Source organism: Schistocerca piceifrons, chromosome X, assembly GCF_021461385.2.
Source record: "Schistocerca piceifrons isolate TAMUIC-IGC-003096 chromosome X, iqSchPice1.1, whole genome shotgun sequence".
NCBI lineage: Eukaryota > Metazoa > Arthropoda > Insecta > Orthoptera > Acrididae > Schistocerca > Schistocerca piceifrons.
In genome coordinates, this window is record NC_060149.1 from 337647332 (window position 1) to 337663242 (window position 15911).

Genomic DNA, 15911 nt, shown 5'->3' on the forward strand with positions numbered 1-15911 from the left:
ATTCAAGTAAAGAAATTATTTAACATGACTAATATACATGGTATAAAACATACATGAGAAATATTCTAACATACAGCATACAGATTGAAAATAATAGTAAGGTAAAACTCATTTGCTAGAATAAGATATCTACAACCACTTCTTTGGTCACACTGTGCCAACTGGTTCTCATAATTAAATTTTTTTTCATATTAATGTTAATTTAATTTTCCTTACATATTGTACAATAAAAAATGATACTGGACATTTATAGAGTAGTGTTTTTTTCTATATATTTGCCTTTTATATATTTTTACTTCTGATTTTCTTTAATTTTTTTCCTTACTCATGTTTTTTTTGTTTTGTATATATTTTTTGCTTATGATTTTCTTTTTACTCATGTTTTTTTATTTTGTATTTTTTTGCAATTATTTATGTACACTTGCCTCTCTACTACAATATTACTACAAGTCACATTCTTGTGAAAAGTACTTTCGCTCCCCACATCAGTATAAAGAATAATAAATTGCTCATATATCACGAGGCTTTATCTAAAATTGGTTTTGAAACTTATACCTTTGCTTGCATGTCCTCACATGCATGCCTTCACCCACAGGGAAGACTTAGCTTCCAAAAATTAGAAAAAATTCATAAATGCTCACTATGGAGACTTTTTTTGTAAAAAAGTAAAAATAAATCTTTCTCTCATTCTTTGTTACAACAGTGTTTTTTCATCAGTTTCAATTAACATGTGACTTCAAATTATTAATTTATACATGCAAATATACATACTTGTTCCAGCAAGCATATTCCAGTGGGGGACTTTTGTTTTAGATGGTAATAGGTTATTTAAATTTTTGAAAGTATGATTTCTGTTTATATAGTTTCAAAGAGACAACATTCCTGAGACCAAATAATTTCTTTGACTTAGGGTATACCAAACGATAAGCATTAGGGTGTGGATTTTCTGACTTCAAAAGGCCCAATATAGATATCAAAGAATTTTTTAATTTCTGAAGTTAACATTTTTGATTTTTCATGAGATTTGACCAGAACAAGATCCCCAATTTTGAAAGTGGTTAATTTTACCCTTTTGTTATGTCTTTTATTCCTCTTTTCCCCTTGTTTCCTCATAGTTTCCCTGACAATATCTTCTCTCTCTTGCATAGTTAAAGGTGTACATTTAGGAAATTCAGTAAGTTCTGATATAAGAGTTGGAGGTCTAATATTAAACATAATCTTATATGGTGAAAATCCTGTGGAACTATGTTGTAGGCTATTCATAATATCTTCAAAATTTCGAATGTGCTCAATCCAGATTGGATGTTTATGTCTACAATAGGTTCTAAAAAGTCTCCCAATTTCCCTCATATATCTTTCTGCAGGATTGGTGGATGGAGAATAAACAGATATAAGTATATGCTTCAATTTTGATCTTTCAATAAACTTTTTCCAAATTTTAGAGGTGAACTGTGAACCACTATCTGATAATATAGCTTTTGGTTTACCCACCTGTGCGAAATAATCTCTTCCAATTTTTATTATAATTTCATGGCTAGTAGCTTTTTTCACTGGATATAGTTTAATTAATTTTCAAAATACATCTACCATAACAAATATGTAACAGCGACCACCTTCGCTCTTTGGTAACATTCCATATAAGTCCACAGCGATAAGATCTAAAGGTTTTTCCAGAACAATGTTTTGCATCTCTCCACCACATCTTTGATTGCTCACTTTAACTCTCTGACATTTGTCACAGGTTGCCAATTCTTTTCTTACCTTCTTTCCAATATTGTAAAAATAAACGTTTTCTTGCATCTTTTGAATGCACTTCTGTATCCCACAATGACCAAAACTTTCATGTATGTAAATGACCAGCTTTTCAGCATCTGCCTCTGCCCAACACAGTTTCCAATTATCATAATCTACATCTGTTCTCCGAAATAAAATCCCCTTATGTAATTTGTAAAATTTATCAAGTTTCTCATACCCCTTCTTGCCTAAACATTCTTTGCTTAATTTCCAACTTTGATCTAAATTTTGATTTTTTTTCTAATTTTGTTACACATAGCTCTAATTGTTTTCTCATTTTCCACCCCTTTCAAGTATCTAATTTTAAATTGCTTTTCCTTCTCTTGTTCAAAAATCTCCTTTTGTCCCCCAATTGGTAACCTTCAAAGTGAATCAACTACTACATTCTCAGAACCTTTTATGTGCTTGACATGACCCAAAAATTTTAATTCAGAAACTGCAAATTTACATTTCTCTAATTTCAATGTCATTCCCCCTTTTCTAAGTTTTTCACAAACTGACTTCAAAATCGAAAAATGTTCCTCCCAATTTTGCCCTGTAACCAAAATGTCATCTACATAAATTATCAGTTTAGATGAAAGTTCTTGCCCCAGTACATGATCCAAAGCTCTTATAAATTCGGAAACAGAAGAATTTAACCCAAATGGCACAACACAATATTGGTAACTCTTACCATTGTACAAGAAAGCAGTATATTTTCTAGAATAAACTGAAAGTGGTACCTGATAAAAACCCGAAGTTAGAGCCAAACTTGACATATATTTTATATCTGTAAATCTATAGAGTAACTCATCAGTATTTTCGGGATGGTCTGTCTGTCTGAACAAAATTTTGTTTAAGTGTCTAGAGTCCAAAACCAATCTTACTCCACCATCTTTTTTCGAAACTACTACTAGAGGATTATTATATGCACTGATACTCCTTTCTATTATATTACATCCTTCCATCTTTTTCAGCTCTTTCTCAACAGCAAGTCTTTTTGATATTGCAATACTGTATGGTTTTATGAAAAATGGTTCATGAGGTTTTACCTGAAGCTCACACTGATAACCCTTTACCCTACCAGGTATGTCACTGAAAACATCACTGTATTCCCACAGCAGATTTTCTAACTGTTGTTTTTTGCTCCCCAAATAAATTTTGTGTTTCAGAAATTTTCAAATTTACTAAATTCCCAAATTCAACTTCATCAGTATCAAATCTATGAATTTCAATATTCTCCAATCTATTTTCTTTTAGTAAATTGATACTGTCAAAATTTCCATTACTCTAATCACCAAGTGTGTTCACAAAATTTGTCTGAAGGTATTCCCTTTCACTAGTTTCTATCAAAAGTTTTCTTCCAACCCAATCAAATGCTGTATTTACCTTAACTATCCAATTCATACCCAAAAGAAAATCTTCATTAAATTCCTGAATTACAAAACATCCATGTGTGAACAACTTGCCTTCAATTAAAAATGTCACTAAAGCCTGGCTTTTTACCAATTTACTGCTCTTCCCAGTAGCACCTTGTATCTTTACCCCAACAACTGGCATTTCAACAAAATCTTTCCCCACTTTCAATTTCTTGCTTAACCTTTCAGATATTCCCGAGATCTCACTTCCTGTATCAATTAAACATTTACCAATCCATGACCCAATTTGAACTTTTATGTAAGGTCTGCAAAATTGATCACTTTTCTCAGAACCTGTATCCTCATGTAATAAATCACTTTAAATTTCCTCAAACCTATGCTTATCAGAATCATATGGTATACCATTATATGTATTATTTGTCACAGTTATAAAATTTGCACAAGATACAAAATTGTCGTTGTTGTTGTTGTGGTCTTCAGTCCTGAGACTGGTTTGATGCAGCTCTCCATGCTACTCTATCCTGTGCAAGCCTCTTCATCTCCCAGTACCTACTGCAACCTACATCCTTCTGAATCTGCTTAGTGTATTGATCACTTGGTCTCCCTCTACGATTTTTACCCTCCACGCTGCCCTCCAATGCTAAATTTGTGATCCCTTGATGCCTCAAAACATGTCCTACCAACCGATCCCTTCTTCTAGTCAAGTTGTGCCACAGACTTCTCTTCTCCCCAATCCTATTCAATACCTCCTCATTAGTTACGTGATCTACCCACCTTATCTTCAGCATTCTTCTGTAGCACCACATTTCGAAAGCTTCTATTCTCTTCTTGTCCAAACTGGTTATCGTCCATGTTTCACTTCCATACATGGCTACACTCCATACAAATACTTTCAGAAACGACTTCCTGACACTTAAATCTACACTCGATGTTAACAAATTTCTCTTCTTCGGAAACGATTTCCTTGCCATTGCCAGTCTACATTTTATATCCTCTCTACTTCGGCCATCATCAGTTATTTTACTCCCTAAATAGCAAAACTCCTTTACTACTTTAAGTGTCTCATTTCCTAATCTAATCCCCTCAGCGTCACCCAATTTAATTTGACTACATTCCATTATCCTCGTTTTGCTTTTGTTGATGTTCATCTTATATCCTCCTTTCAAGACACTGTCCATTCCGTTCAACTGCTCTTCAAAGTCCTTTGCTGTCTCTGACAGAATTACAATGTCATCGGCAAACCTCAAAGTTTTTACTTCTTCTCCATGAATTTTAATACCTACTCCGAATTTTTCTTTTGTTTCCTTTACTGCTTGCTCAATATACAGATTGAATAATATCGGGGAGAGGCTACAACCCTGTCTCACTCCTTTCCCAACCACTGCTTCCCTTTCATGCCCCTTGACTCTTATAACTGCCATCTGGTTTCTGTACAAATTGTAAATGGCCTTTCGCTCACTGTATTTTACCCCTGCCACCTTCAGAATTTGAAAGAGAGTATTCCAGTTAACGTTGTCAAAAGCTGTCTCTAAGTCCACAAATGCTAGAAACGTAGGTTTGCCTTTTCTTAATCTTTCTTCTAAGATAAGTCGTAAGGTTAGTATTGCCTCACGTGTTCCAACATTTCTACGGAATCCAAACTGATCTTCCCTGAGGTCCGCTTCTACCAGTTTTTCCATTCGTCTGTAAAGAATTCGTGTTAGTATTTTGCAGCTGTGACTTATTAAACTGATAGTTCAGTAATTTTCACATCTGTCAACACCTGCTTTCTTTGGTATTGGAATTATTATATTCTTCTTGAAGTCTGTGGGTATTTCGCCTGTCTCGTACATCTTGCTCACCAGATGGTAGAGTTTTGTCATGACTGGCTCTCCCAAGGCCATCAGTAGTTCTAATGGAATGTTGTCTACTCCCGGGGCCTTGTTTCGACTCAGGTCTTTCAGTGCTCTGTCAAACTCTTCACGCAGTATCTTATCTCCCATTTCATCTTCATCTACATCCTCTTCCATTTCCATAATATTGTCCTCAAGTACATCGCCCTTGTATAAACCCTCTATATACTCCTTCCACCTTTCTGCCTTCCCTTCTTTGCTTAGAACTGGGTTGCCATCTGAGCTCTTGATATTCATACAAGTGGTTCTCTTCTCTCCAAAGGTCTCTTTAATTTTCCTGTAGGCAGTATCTATCTTACCCCTAGTGAGACAAGCCTCTACATCCTTAAATTTGTCCTCTAGCCATCCCTGCTTAGCCATTTTGCACTTTCTGTCGATCTCATTTTTGAGACGTTTGTATTCCCTTTTGCCTGCTTCATTTACTACATTTTTATATTTTCTCCTTTCATCAATTAAATTCAATATTTCTTCTGTTACCCAAGGATTTCTATTAGCCCTCATCTTTTTACCTACTTGATCCTCTGCTGCCTTCACTACTTCATCCCTCAGAGCTACCCATTCTTCTTCTACTATATTTCTTTCCCCCATACCTGTCAATCGTTTCCTTATGCTCTCCCTAGGTCCCATCTCCTTAAATTCCCACCTTTTTGCAGTTTCTTCAGTTTCAATCTGCAGTTCATAACCAGTAGATTGTGGTGAGAATCCACATCTGCCCCTGGAAATGTCTTACAATTTAAAACCTGGTTCCTAAATCTCTTGTCTTACCATTATATAATCTGTCTGATACCTATTAGTATCTCCAGGATTCTTCCAGGTATACAACCTTCTTTTATGATTCTTGAACCAAGTGTTAGCTATGATTAAGTTATGCTCTGTGCAAAATTCTACAAGGCGGCTTCCTCTTTCATTTCTTCCCCCCAATCCATATTCACCTACTATGTTTCCTTCTCTCCCTTTTCCTACTGACGAATTCCAGTCACCCATGACTATTAAATTTTCATCTCCCTTCACTACCTGAATAATTTCTTTTATCTCGTCATACATTTCATCAATTTCTCCATCATCTGCAGAGCTAGTTGGCGTATAAACTTGTACTACTGTAGTAGGCATGGGCTTCGTGTCTATCTTGGCCACAATAATGCGTTCACTATGCTGTTTGTAGTAGCTAACCCGCACTCCTATTTTTTTATTCATTATTAAGCCTACTCCTGCATTACCCCTATTTCATTTTGTATTTATAACCCTGTAATCACCTGACCAAAAGTCTTGTTCATCCTGCCACCGAACTTCACTAATTCCCACTATATCTAACTTTAACCTATCCATTTCCCTTTTTAAATTTTCTAACCTACCTGCCCGATTAAGGGATCTGACATTCCACGCTCCGATCCGTAGAATGCCAGTTTTCTTTCTCCTGATAACGATGTCCTCTTGAGTAGTCCCCGCCCGGAGATCCGAATGGGGGACTATTTTACCTCCGGAATATTTTACCCAAGAGGACGCCATCATCATTTAATCATACAGTAAAGCTGCATGTCCTCGGGAAAAATTACGGCTGTAGTTTCCCCTTGCTTTCAGCCGTTCGCAGTACCAGCACAGCAAGGCCGTTTTGGTTAATGTTACAAGGCCAGATCAGTCAATCATCCAGACTGTTGCCCCTGCAACTACTGAAAAGGCTGCTGCCCCTCTTCAGGAACCACATGTTTGTCTGGCCTCTCAACAGATACCCCTCCGTTGTGGTTGCACCTACGGTACGGCCATCTGTATCGCTGAAGCACGCAAGTCTCCCCACCAACGGCAAGGTCCATGGTTCATGGGGGAAGGATTGTCATTAGTACTCTGTATTATCTCAAATAGCCAAGAATTTTCATCCAAATCACATTGTATACTATTGAAGTACTTATCCTCCAGCTTTTAAAAAATAAAATATCTCATCTTTTTCCACCACTCAGGACATACAGTTTCACGTACATTAATAAACATCTTTCTAAAGTTCTTGTCAAAAGAAATAGTTTCACTGTTCAGCCCTAGATTCATAAGAAATGTGTGTGTGTGTGTGTGTGTGTGTGTGTGTGTGTGTGTGTGTGTGTGTGTGTCATTAGTATCTGTAAAAGTTTCACTTAGGCTAGAAGTTATACATGTGTCGTCATTATTTGTGTAGTCAGATTCTTTACCAACAACATCAAAATTCACACATTCACATACACCCAGCTTGTGAGCCTTATTCATCCTGGTAACATCCCTGGGAATTTCTATAATATTCTCACTAATTAATCCATTTTCAACCATGTGTATACCCAACTCCCTATTTAAACTAATGAAACACCTTTCCTCAAGATCATCATCAATACCATTACCATCATTATCAACTTTATCATCAACATCATTATCATTATACATATTCAGGTCATACATATTCAAATTATCCCCTAAAATATTATTTCCCCTTTCTAAAGTTACCAGATCCCTTTCACCAATATTTTCATATCCACAGCATGCATTCTCTCTTTCATTCACACACGTCTCTGAACTACTACAAATTACATCATTTGACAAAGTGTTGTTCTTTTCTGCCCAAGTGTAAAACTGTCAAATTAAATGAATCACAATTACTTTTATCTACTGTATGTTTTTTTTACTGAAAATTTTATCTTTATCAATATCATCATTATTTTCCTCTTGAAATTTTTTCAATAAGTAACAACTAATAACCTCATGTGATAGCTTAGGTTTGGAACTGTCACGTTTGGGTTTATGATAGTCACATCCATTGGTCCTTTCATCATGCTCACCTTCTGCCTCAACCTTGCAGACCTTCAAGGGGGCGTCTACTCGTTTTTTATTTCCTGAATTACAACTGGTTCCTGTTTGAACTGCTGATTGTGGTTCTGCGAATGTCTCTGATCAACATTCCTGCTCCTATTCCTATGCCAAACATTACCTTATTGTTGATAGTTTCTATTGTACTGATCTCTAGCAAAATTTCTGTGATTTTGATCCCAAAAGTGTTCTCTATTTTGTTGATTATTTCCGCAAAAATGTTGTTCTTGTTTTGGATGAAAATTATGGTCCTTCTTTTGAAAATTGTTATATCCCCCTGAATTTTGACTGACACCATGATAATTGTTTTGTTCCCTTTTTTGAAAGTTATCATTTCCCTAATTTTGACCATTACCTTTCAGAGTAAACCCACTGTGTGTTCTTGTTGTTACCCTATCCAACTTTTCAATATAATTGAGAAACTGCTCAACATTACTATCAGGACAATGAACTAAACTCAACTGCATTGCTGATGGCAATCTTCTCTTTAAGGTATCAATTTTGATCAAGTCATCCAAAGGTTTTGTTAAATGAATAAGTTTTTGAAGATCACTTTTGCAAAATTGTTTCATGCTCCCATCTGATTCTCTATAGTTTCTCCCATTCAAAAATTGACTTTTGATGATTCTAGTTTGTTTAAGATCATCCCAAAAATTTTCCAGAAATTTTGATTCAAATTCTGAAAAGGTCATCCCCACAGTTACAATCTGGTTTGCCCAAGTCAAAGCTTCCCCTTCCAAGAATTTTTTCACAAATTTAATTTTCGTATCATCTGGTGAGTGAGGTAAAAAAATAATCCTTACAATACTGTATAAAATCAACGAGATGTAAGGGTCCATCTACTGAAAAGTGCTTCACTGGAATATTAGATACAAGATTGCATGTGTTGACATTGTAATTTTTGCTTTGAAATTCAATGTCAAAACTTTCAATTTTTTCGCTAAGTTCTTTGACAGATTTTTTGTTTTCTAAATCATTGCACTCTACTTTTTTTTCTAGAGTAACCAAACGATTGTCAGTTTCTTGTTGTACATTTTTTACTAAAACTTTTGTGTTCTCATCCAAATTTTTAATTTCCCCTTTTATCTCATTAAAATCAATTAAATTTCTTTTCCTATCTGCCAGTGTTTTTTACAGTATTAATTTCATCGCTCAATTTCATTTACTTTTGCTTCCACAGATTCAATTTTTTCCTCAACACTGCCAACTCTGTTCGAAAGATCACCCATTTGGGTATTGACTGCTTGGACTTGCAACAAATTATTATTAATTTTTTCATCCCAGTAAGTCTTATTGTTGTCAACTGATTGTTTAATTTCTTTCGTGAAATTTACAAGAAAACTTTTTAAATCAAATTGATCGGTTCTTTCTGTTTCATTTGACCTGTCTTGATTTTCGAAGTCTATTAAATTACTACTTTCTGCTTTAGGCACAATACTCTCGAAAATCTCATAAGTCATTGTGAAGAAAAAAAAATTTACACAATAATACAAAACTAGATAAAAAGATTGTTTTAACAAAGTACGAGGGTTTCATGACTTATCTGGAACACTCTTCTACTGTTGCAAATCCACGTTCTCCATCCATGTGATTGTTGACCAAAATTCTTGAAATTACTTCTTCTGTCTAAAATTATATTTTTGCCGAAACATTTCTTCTCCAAAACTTTTACTTCCCGATGAACACAAATACTGTAACACACATTCTGAAAAAACTGCTATTAACACACACAAATTTTCTTCCTCGTAGCACTGTTGAAGATCTCGTGAACATAATATCCCGGACGAGCCCCCAGTTGAAATATGCTCACTATTTTTTTATTTACTTAAATTTGGCATATTTCGTGACCGTACTTTTTCCGTAACATGTTTACAAGGCGATATTTGTCTTGGCTTCAGTTGTCTAGTGGAAGTATGATTCTACAATGCAGTTTCGTCGGCTGCAGAAATGACCTGGTTCAATGTGTTTGCCTCATTTTTGGTGCTTCAAATATCATTTCTTCGAATGTGGTTTCTTCTTAAAGTTTGTATAGAAAAAGTAGTAACATAATTCATTTTTTTCTGTTCACTTCCAAATTATTGTGATGGCGACGTGCACACTGTTCTACCGTCAACACACACAAAGAGTTCACTGCCGACTGACTACAGCCAAAGACGACTCCAGCGTCAGACATTTTACACAACACACAAGCTTCCACTTGTAATCTGTCTCTTTGATATCCTTCGTCACATTTACTAATAGTAATCAATATGCTGTCACTCTCAAAAATATAAGTAAATTAGGATATAATAAGGTAAATTACAATAAAAAAATTGTGACAAAAAATATAAAAAAACATTTACAATTTGGTATCGACAAATCCGGTAGAAAATAACACATCTCCCAGATCCATTACACTCTCCAGTGTTGCCAGCCAACCAGTTACCAGGCTAGTTGATGGTCGGAGTGTGTCATGGAACAAAGAGAGAACACACTGGTACTGTCACCAGATACGCTCCACCCCTCTGCACCAACTGCGTCATGCATCTGCCTTCTTACTTGCACACCATTATTGCAGTCGGTTTTTTCTTTATGTATACGGGCAACCAATTGAAATTGCTAAATCTCCCATATCTTGGATTCTATTAAGTTTGAGCATGAATGTATTAATAAAATTTTCTTAGTTTTGAGTGTTCTAACTTTCATGAAAAACAACTCCCATTACTAATAAGAAATTTATTAAGGCCATAACTAGTTCTAGTCTTTACATTTGGCCATTTTCAAGTGGATCTGAAACTGCCAACTGCCATTGATAATACATAATACAGTTGTACATGCCACCCCCTACCCCATGCATTATTGTTGACTTCCATTATACACTGACAGAGAAAAAAATCTAACATCAAAGAATAATTAATGTAGAGTAATGAAATTTTGGGAATACAGGCGTCTTGGTAATGTATTTAAGTGGGTAACATTGCAAGATTGCAGATTAATGTGTGCATGAGATAAGCTATTGCAAATGGGAAACGCTGAAACATTAATAACTGGTGTAACCACCAGAATGTTTGAATACGAGCTTGCAAACTTGCATGCATTGTGTTGTAGAGGTGCCGGATGTCAGTGTGTGGATGGAATTCCATGCCTGATGCACTTGTCAATACACGGACGGTTAATGTTGTTTGTGTATGATGCTGGAGGTGTCATCTGAAGTCCCTTACATGCTCGTTTGGAGACCAAACTGGTGATCGAGCAGGCCAGGGCAACATGTTGACAGTCTGTAGAGCATGTTGGATTGCTACAGCATTATGTGGATGAGCATTATCTTGTTGGAAAACACACACTGGAATGCTGTCAATGAATGGCAGCACAACATGTCAAATCATTAGATTGATGTACAAATTTGCATAACCACGAGAGTGCTCCTCCGGTCATATGAAATCGCACCCCAGACCATAACTCAAAGTGTAGGTCTATTGTGTCTAGCATGCAGACAGGTTGGTTTCAGGCCCTCAACTGGCCTTCTATTGTGCCAATTAATTCTCAAATTGCTATTGCAGATGCCCTATGATGCGCCAGAGCCAAAAGCTGAACACGATGGCCTTATGTCTCAGTAGTGCCACGTGGCCGTCCAAATTTTTGTGTTTTCTTTGTTAAGTCTGGTACTTCTAGGATGGCTCTTGTACCATGTATATTTAGTCAAATAGCAGTTAAATTAAATTGTGTGGTATTCAGTGTAATTTTTACATTAATATAAATAACACTTACATTATCTTCTTTCACGCCATGCTCTTGAATACAAATGTTCATAGAATAATGTGTGTTCACCAGCTTACAGGAACTGGATGAACTCAATGGGTGTGCAACCATATGTCAATTGGCTCTACTCTGACTTGGCTGACGGTCTTGTCATCTTCCAGCTCTACGATATTATTAAGCCAGGAATTGTCAATTGGAACAAGGTACACAGGTATGTTAAATGTATTTCTTGTCACTGTACTGAGAGATTTTTTTATAATTACTACAGTTTTTACCTTTCCTGAACTCGTGCTATTAGTAGTAGTCCATAGCTTAACACATCTGCCATATTAGAGTTGTTCATATTAATGGTAACTGATTGGTATGTCTGTTTGGCTAGTAACTCATACCATTTTTATAATTAGGGGAGTTATTATCATGAATCAGAGTCTCAGAAACGAACACACACAATATTTTATTAGATTTTACCGAGTGAGACACTCGTATTCAGGAGTTCAAATTGTTGTCTTGCCATCCAGAATTAGGTTTTCCATGGTTTCCTTAAAGTTTTGTAACAGGAAATGTTTACTTTTGAAAATGGAATAGTTTTATAAATATCCTTTTGTATTGGAGTACTGGTCTGTTGTAGTTTGCTAAAACATCAGATTTTACACAAGTTCTAAATTGTGTGGTGTGCTGTAAAAGTAGAAGACAAATTCTGGATGGCTGTAGCTGAGGGTTAGTTAATTTTTTTTTGCTCCTCTTCCAAATCACGCATCCTCTAGAAAAAACCACTCTGTCACAGACGATACAGAAATTTTAGATGGTAAAATGTCTCTAATGGATGTAAATTACCTGTGACACTTGGTTTTGCCAGTGTTCACCTCCTGTAAAAGAAATTAAATTTCTATGGAATTAACAGATCATGACATTACAGGTTTGATTTTAGTTATAGAAAATTGAAACATACATGATGTTACGCTAACAATTTCATTAACAAATATTGGAAAGTGTCATCTTCTACACGAGCAGAAATTACAAAGACTGTTGCTCCTCTGTTCTTTCTCTTGTATGGGAATCAGCTACCATTTTGTTGGAAGCAGGAGGTGGTGGTGATTTTTGTATCATAAAAGCAATGACATTAACTCTAGCAAAGGAACATCAAAATGAAAAATTCTTTATACTTTTTGTTTTCTTTTTTTTTGCTAAGACTCACTGTAACTAACAAGATATGATAGATGTTTAAATGTAGTATGTTAGAGCCAGAGAGAGAACATTTGAGAACAAGAAAAGAGAGAAATAAAAGGAACAGTTCAAAGACATTTGCAATGAAGCTGAGAAAGTTGGATCAACAATGACCGCAGGCCTGTTGCAGTATATGTTGTCTTCAACTACATAAACAATATGATGCAGAAGATGTTTTCAACACAAGAACAGTGGGCCTATTTTACCATTATTCACATGATAAAACTTCACCATGGAACAATCATGTTGAGGAGGAAAATCTGTAAGGAAAGGACTATGGTGTTGGTAGCGTGCAATTAGGATTGATCTGTGCAGTACTCATACTTGTCAATGGAAAAAAATTAAAGCAGTGATGCTTTTAAAATATAAGAAAATTGGCCGCTATTTTCACTGTGGTTTTTGATTTAGATGAATGATTTTTATGATAAAAGTAAAGTGTCACATTCGTGTCTCTCTCTCTCTCTCTCTCTCTCTCTCTCTCTCTCTCTCTCTCTCTCTCTCCACACACACGCCCATGCACACGCACACAAACCAGTATTAAATTAAAATCTACAAAGCGTGTATTTTTACCTTGAGATTCAATAATTGTTCTACAATCCAGTGATAAAGGCATTACTCAAAACCTGAAACTTTACAATTTAAGAAAAAGATTTTCCATTTGTTTGTTACATTATTACATGTGTTCCATTGTGTGTGGGTTTCGATGATTCCAAAGATGACTGAAAATTGTTTTTGCTATGCAGAATTCTTTGGTACTCTAAGCATTTTCATATAGTGCAACTGAGCTGACATTTAGTAAAATGTTTGGTAGAGTTCTTACATTGTTTGAGTGTCCTATAGTATCAGTAGAGGAATTTGTTGAAGTTTGTGACTGTGTGTACAGCATAGATTGACAGATGAAGACACTTTCAACATCAATCAGAGCTCAGAAGATTACAATGATGTTTAAATCAGCATTGCAGTTTCTGATCCCATTACACCAGGAATACTAAACATCATATAAAGTGTTTATAGGTAGTTAGGTGCAGCACCAAGAAATTTTGTCCAGTGCATAAGTGACATATCGATGAGGGCATTCAATAATTAAAGAGACAAATTGTCGGAAGAAACAAGCATTTATTTATACAAAAGAATACTTTTCTCCTTCTCAACATAATCCTCTCGAACATTTATGCACTTGTTCCAGTGGGCTACAAGCTTTTTTATTGTGGCTGCAAAAAACTCTATCTTGATGTTTGAACAAATTTCCCACAAACTTTTTCATGTCCTCGTTGTCCTGGAACCTCTTTCCATGTACTGCCTCCGTCAGTGCGGCAAACAAATAGAAATCACTAGGTGCTAAATCAGGACTGTAAGGCGGATGAGGCAGTATTTTCCAGCCCATTTTTGTCGATGGTTTCACCAGGTTGGTTCAGCAATATGAGGACGTGCCTTGTCTTGCTGGAGCTGGACCTTCAGCATCCTAAAACACCAACATGACTTTTCCTGCTGATGGTTGGGTTTTGAATTTTTATTGACAGGTGAGTTGGTGTGCTTCCACTCCATGCCTTGTCTTTTTGATTCTGGCTCATAATAGTAAACCCAAGTATCAAGTTAAAATCTTGTTGGGGAAGTGCTCACCTTCTGTTTCATGATGTTCCTTTAGTTCTGTGCACACCCTCAAACTTGGCTACTTGTGTAGCCGTGTCAGCTCCCTTGGGACCAAATTCATATTCTTGAGGAAAAAGACCTTGTCTCACAAAGCGCCTAGCATCCAGCGCATGTTGGTCTATCGATTACTTATATGATTTTGAACGCCATCCTTGTTGGTTTTTGAACTTTTTTGATCAAATTCTAGGTTGATTTTTGAATGAATTGTAAATTGATTTTTGAATGCGTGCATAGTGTACGTGATGTTTCTGCCAGGGGAATCCCCATCACATCTAGAAAAATACTTAACTCCAGACAAAAGGGGACGGGTCTATACGACCTGAGTGAATAAAGCCGAAAGGGTGAATGACAATCGCTGTAAACTGTTCCTGGTTGTGACAGGGTTTGCAAATCATCAGCGGCGTTATAATTACTAGCAAATTCCATCGATTCAGGCTATCAGAGTGGTAATAAATGACTAACAGGAATAACAGGCAACTAAGATTACGTGTTGTCTTCTCAGTGTATCCAAGAAAATGAAATTTTGACAGAAAATTTTTGGCCAGACCGGTACACTACAGTCCCCGGCTAGCAGCCGCTAAAGTTCTATTCTGGGAGTAGCGTGGAATACGCGTTGTACGAGCTCTTAACAACGCGTAACCGGAGAACAAATGCGGGATAACTAAACCAGTGAGTGTGGCAGGGTTAGTGAAGTTAACCAGAGAAAAATTTTGACACTGGCAGAAATAGTTACAGAATTAGTGATGATACGATTGTTTGTTAGAACGAGGAAGGAGAACAAACGGAGACTGTCACAAATTACGGAAGTATATGACGATTCCAAATTTATATGAAAATTACTTACTACTACTTTTCGATCTCGTGCTTCTGAAGCTAGAGAGTATGAATGAAATGTGAAATTATTTCCTAACCTAAAACTTTTTGCTTGTAGTAGGCCTAATGGGCTTTTGATATTGGTGCTTCCTGAATTATATTCTGTCGTGTTATAAAAATGACCATTTGTGCCAAAACAGTCTCGTTTAATTGGTGTGTAACAACTGCTGTAATATTAGGCAGGCCTATTTCGTTTTATCTAGCAGACAGTGACAAAATACACGTAATCAGATCGAGAAACCACACCAGTCTTGGGTACTATTTGCATTAACAGCTTTTCTGATATTAGACAAGACATTTCGTTTTTTCATGTAGCAAAATGTTGACGAACTTTCATGGTGTAATAGATTCTTTCCCAGAAAGGAAAGTACGCCATATAAAGCTACGGCAAGATTAGAGAGGAAAAAAAAAGCTAGGACTTAAGGATTGAACAAATGTGTACTGTCTTGCTTGTTTCTTGTCTTTACTCATTTTATGTATTCTATATATAATTTTATGTCACACAGAACAGCAAGTTATTAGCTAATAGGCAGTTAAGACTGCAAATTTTCTGAAGAGTTCT

The 15911-nt window shown here is 36.0% G+C and overlaps 1 protein-coding gene across 2 annotated transcripts in view; it reads left to right on the plus strand.

The window, feature by feature from the left end:
* LOC124721183 (plastin-2) overlaps positions 1-15911 on the plus strand; it is a 233724-nt gene that overhangs the window by 162173 nt on the left and 55640 nt on the right. For both annotated transcript variants that reach the window (XM_047246023.1, XM_047246022.1), the window contains exon 8: positions 11675-11813. In XM_047246023.1, the coding sequence (XP_047101979.1) occupies positions 11675-11813 (139 nt within the window). The remainder of the gene's footprint in view (positions 1-11674; positions 11814-15911) is intronic.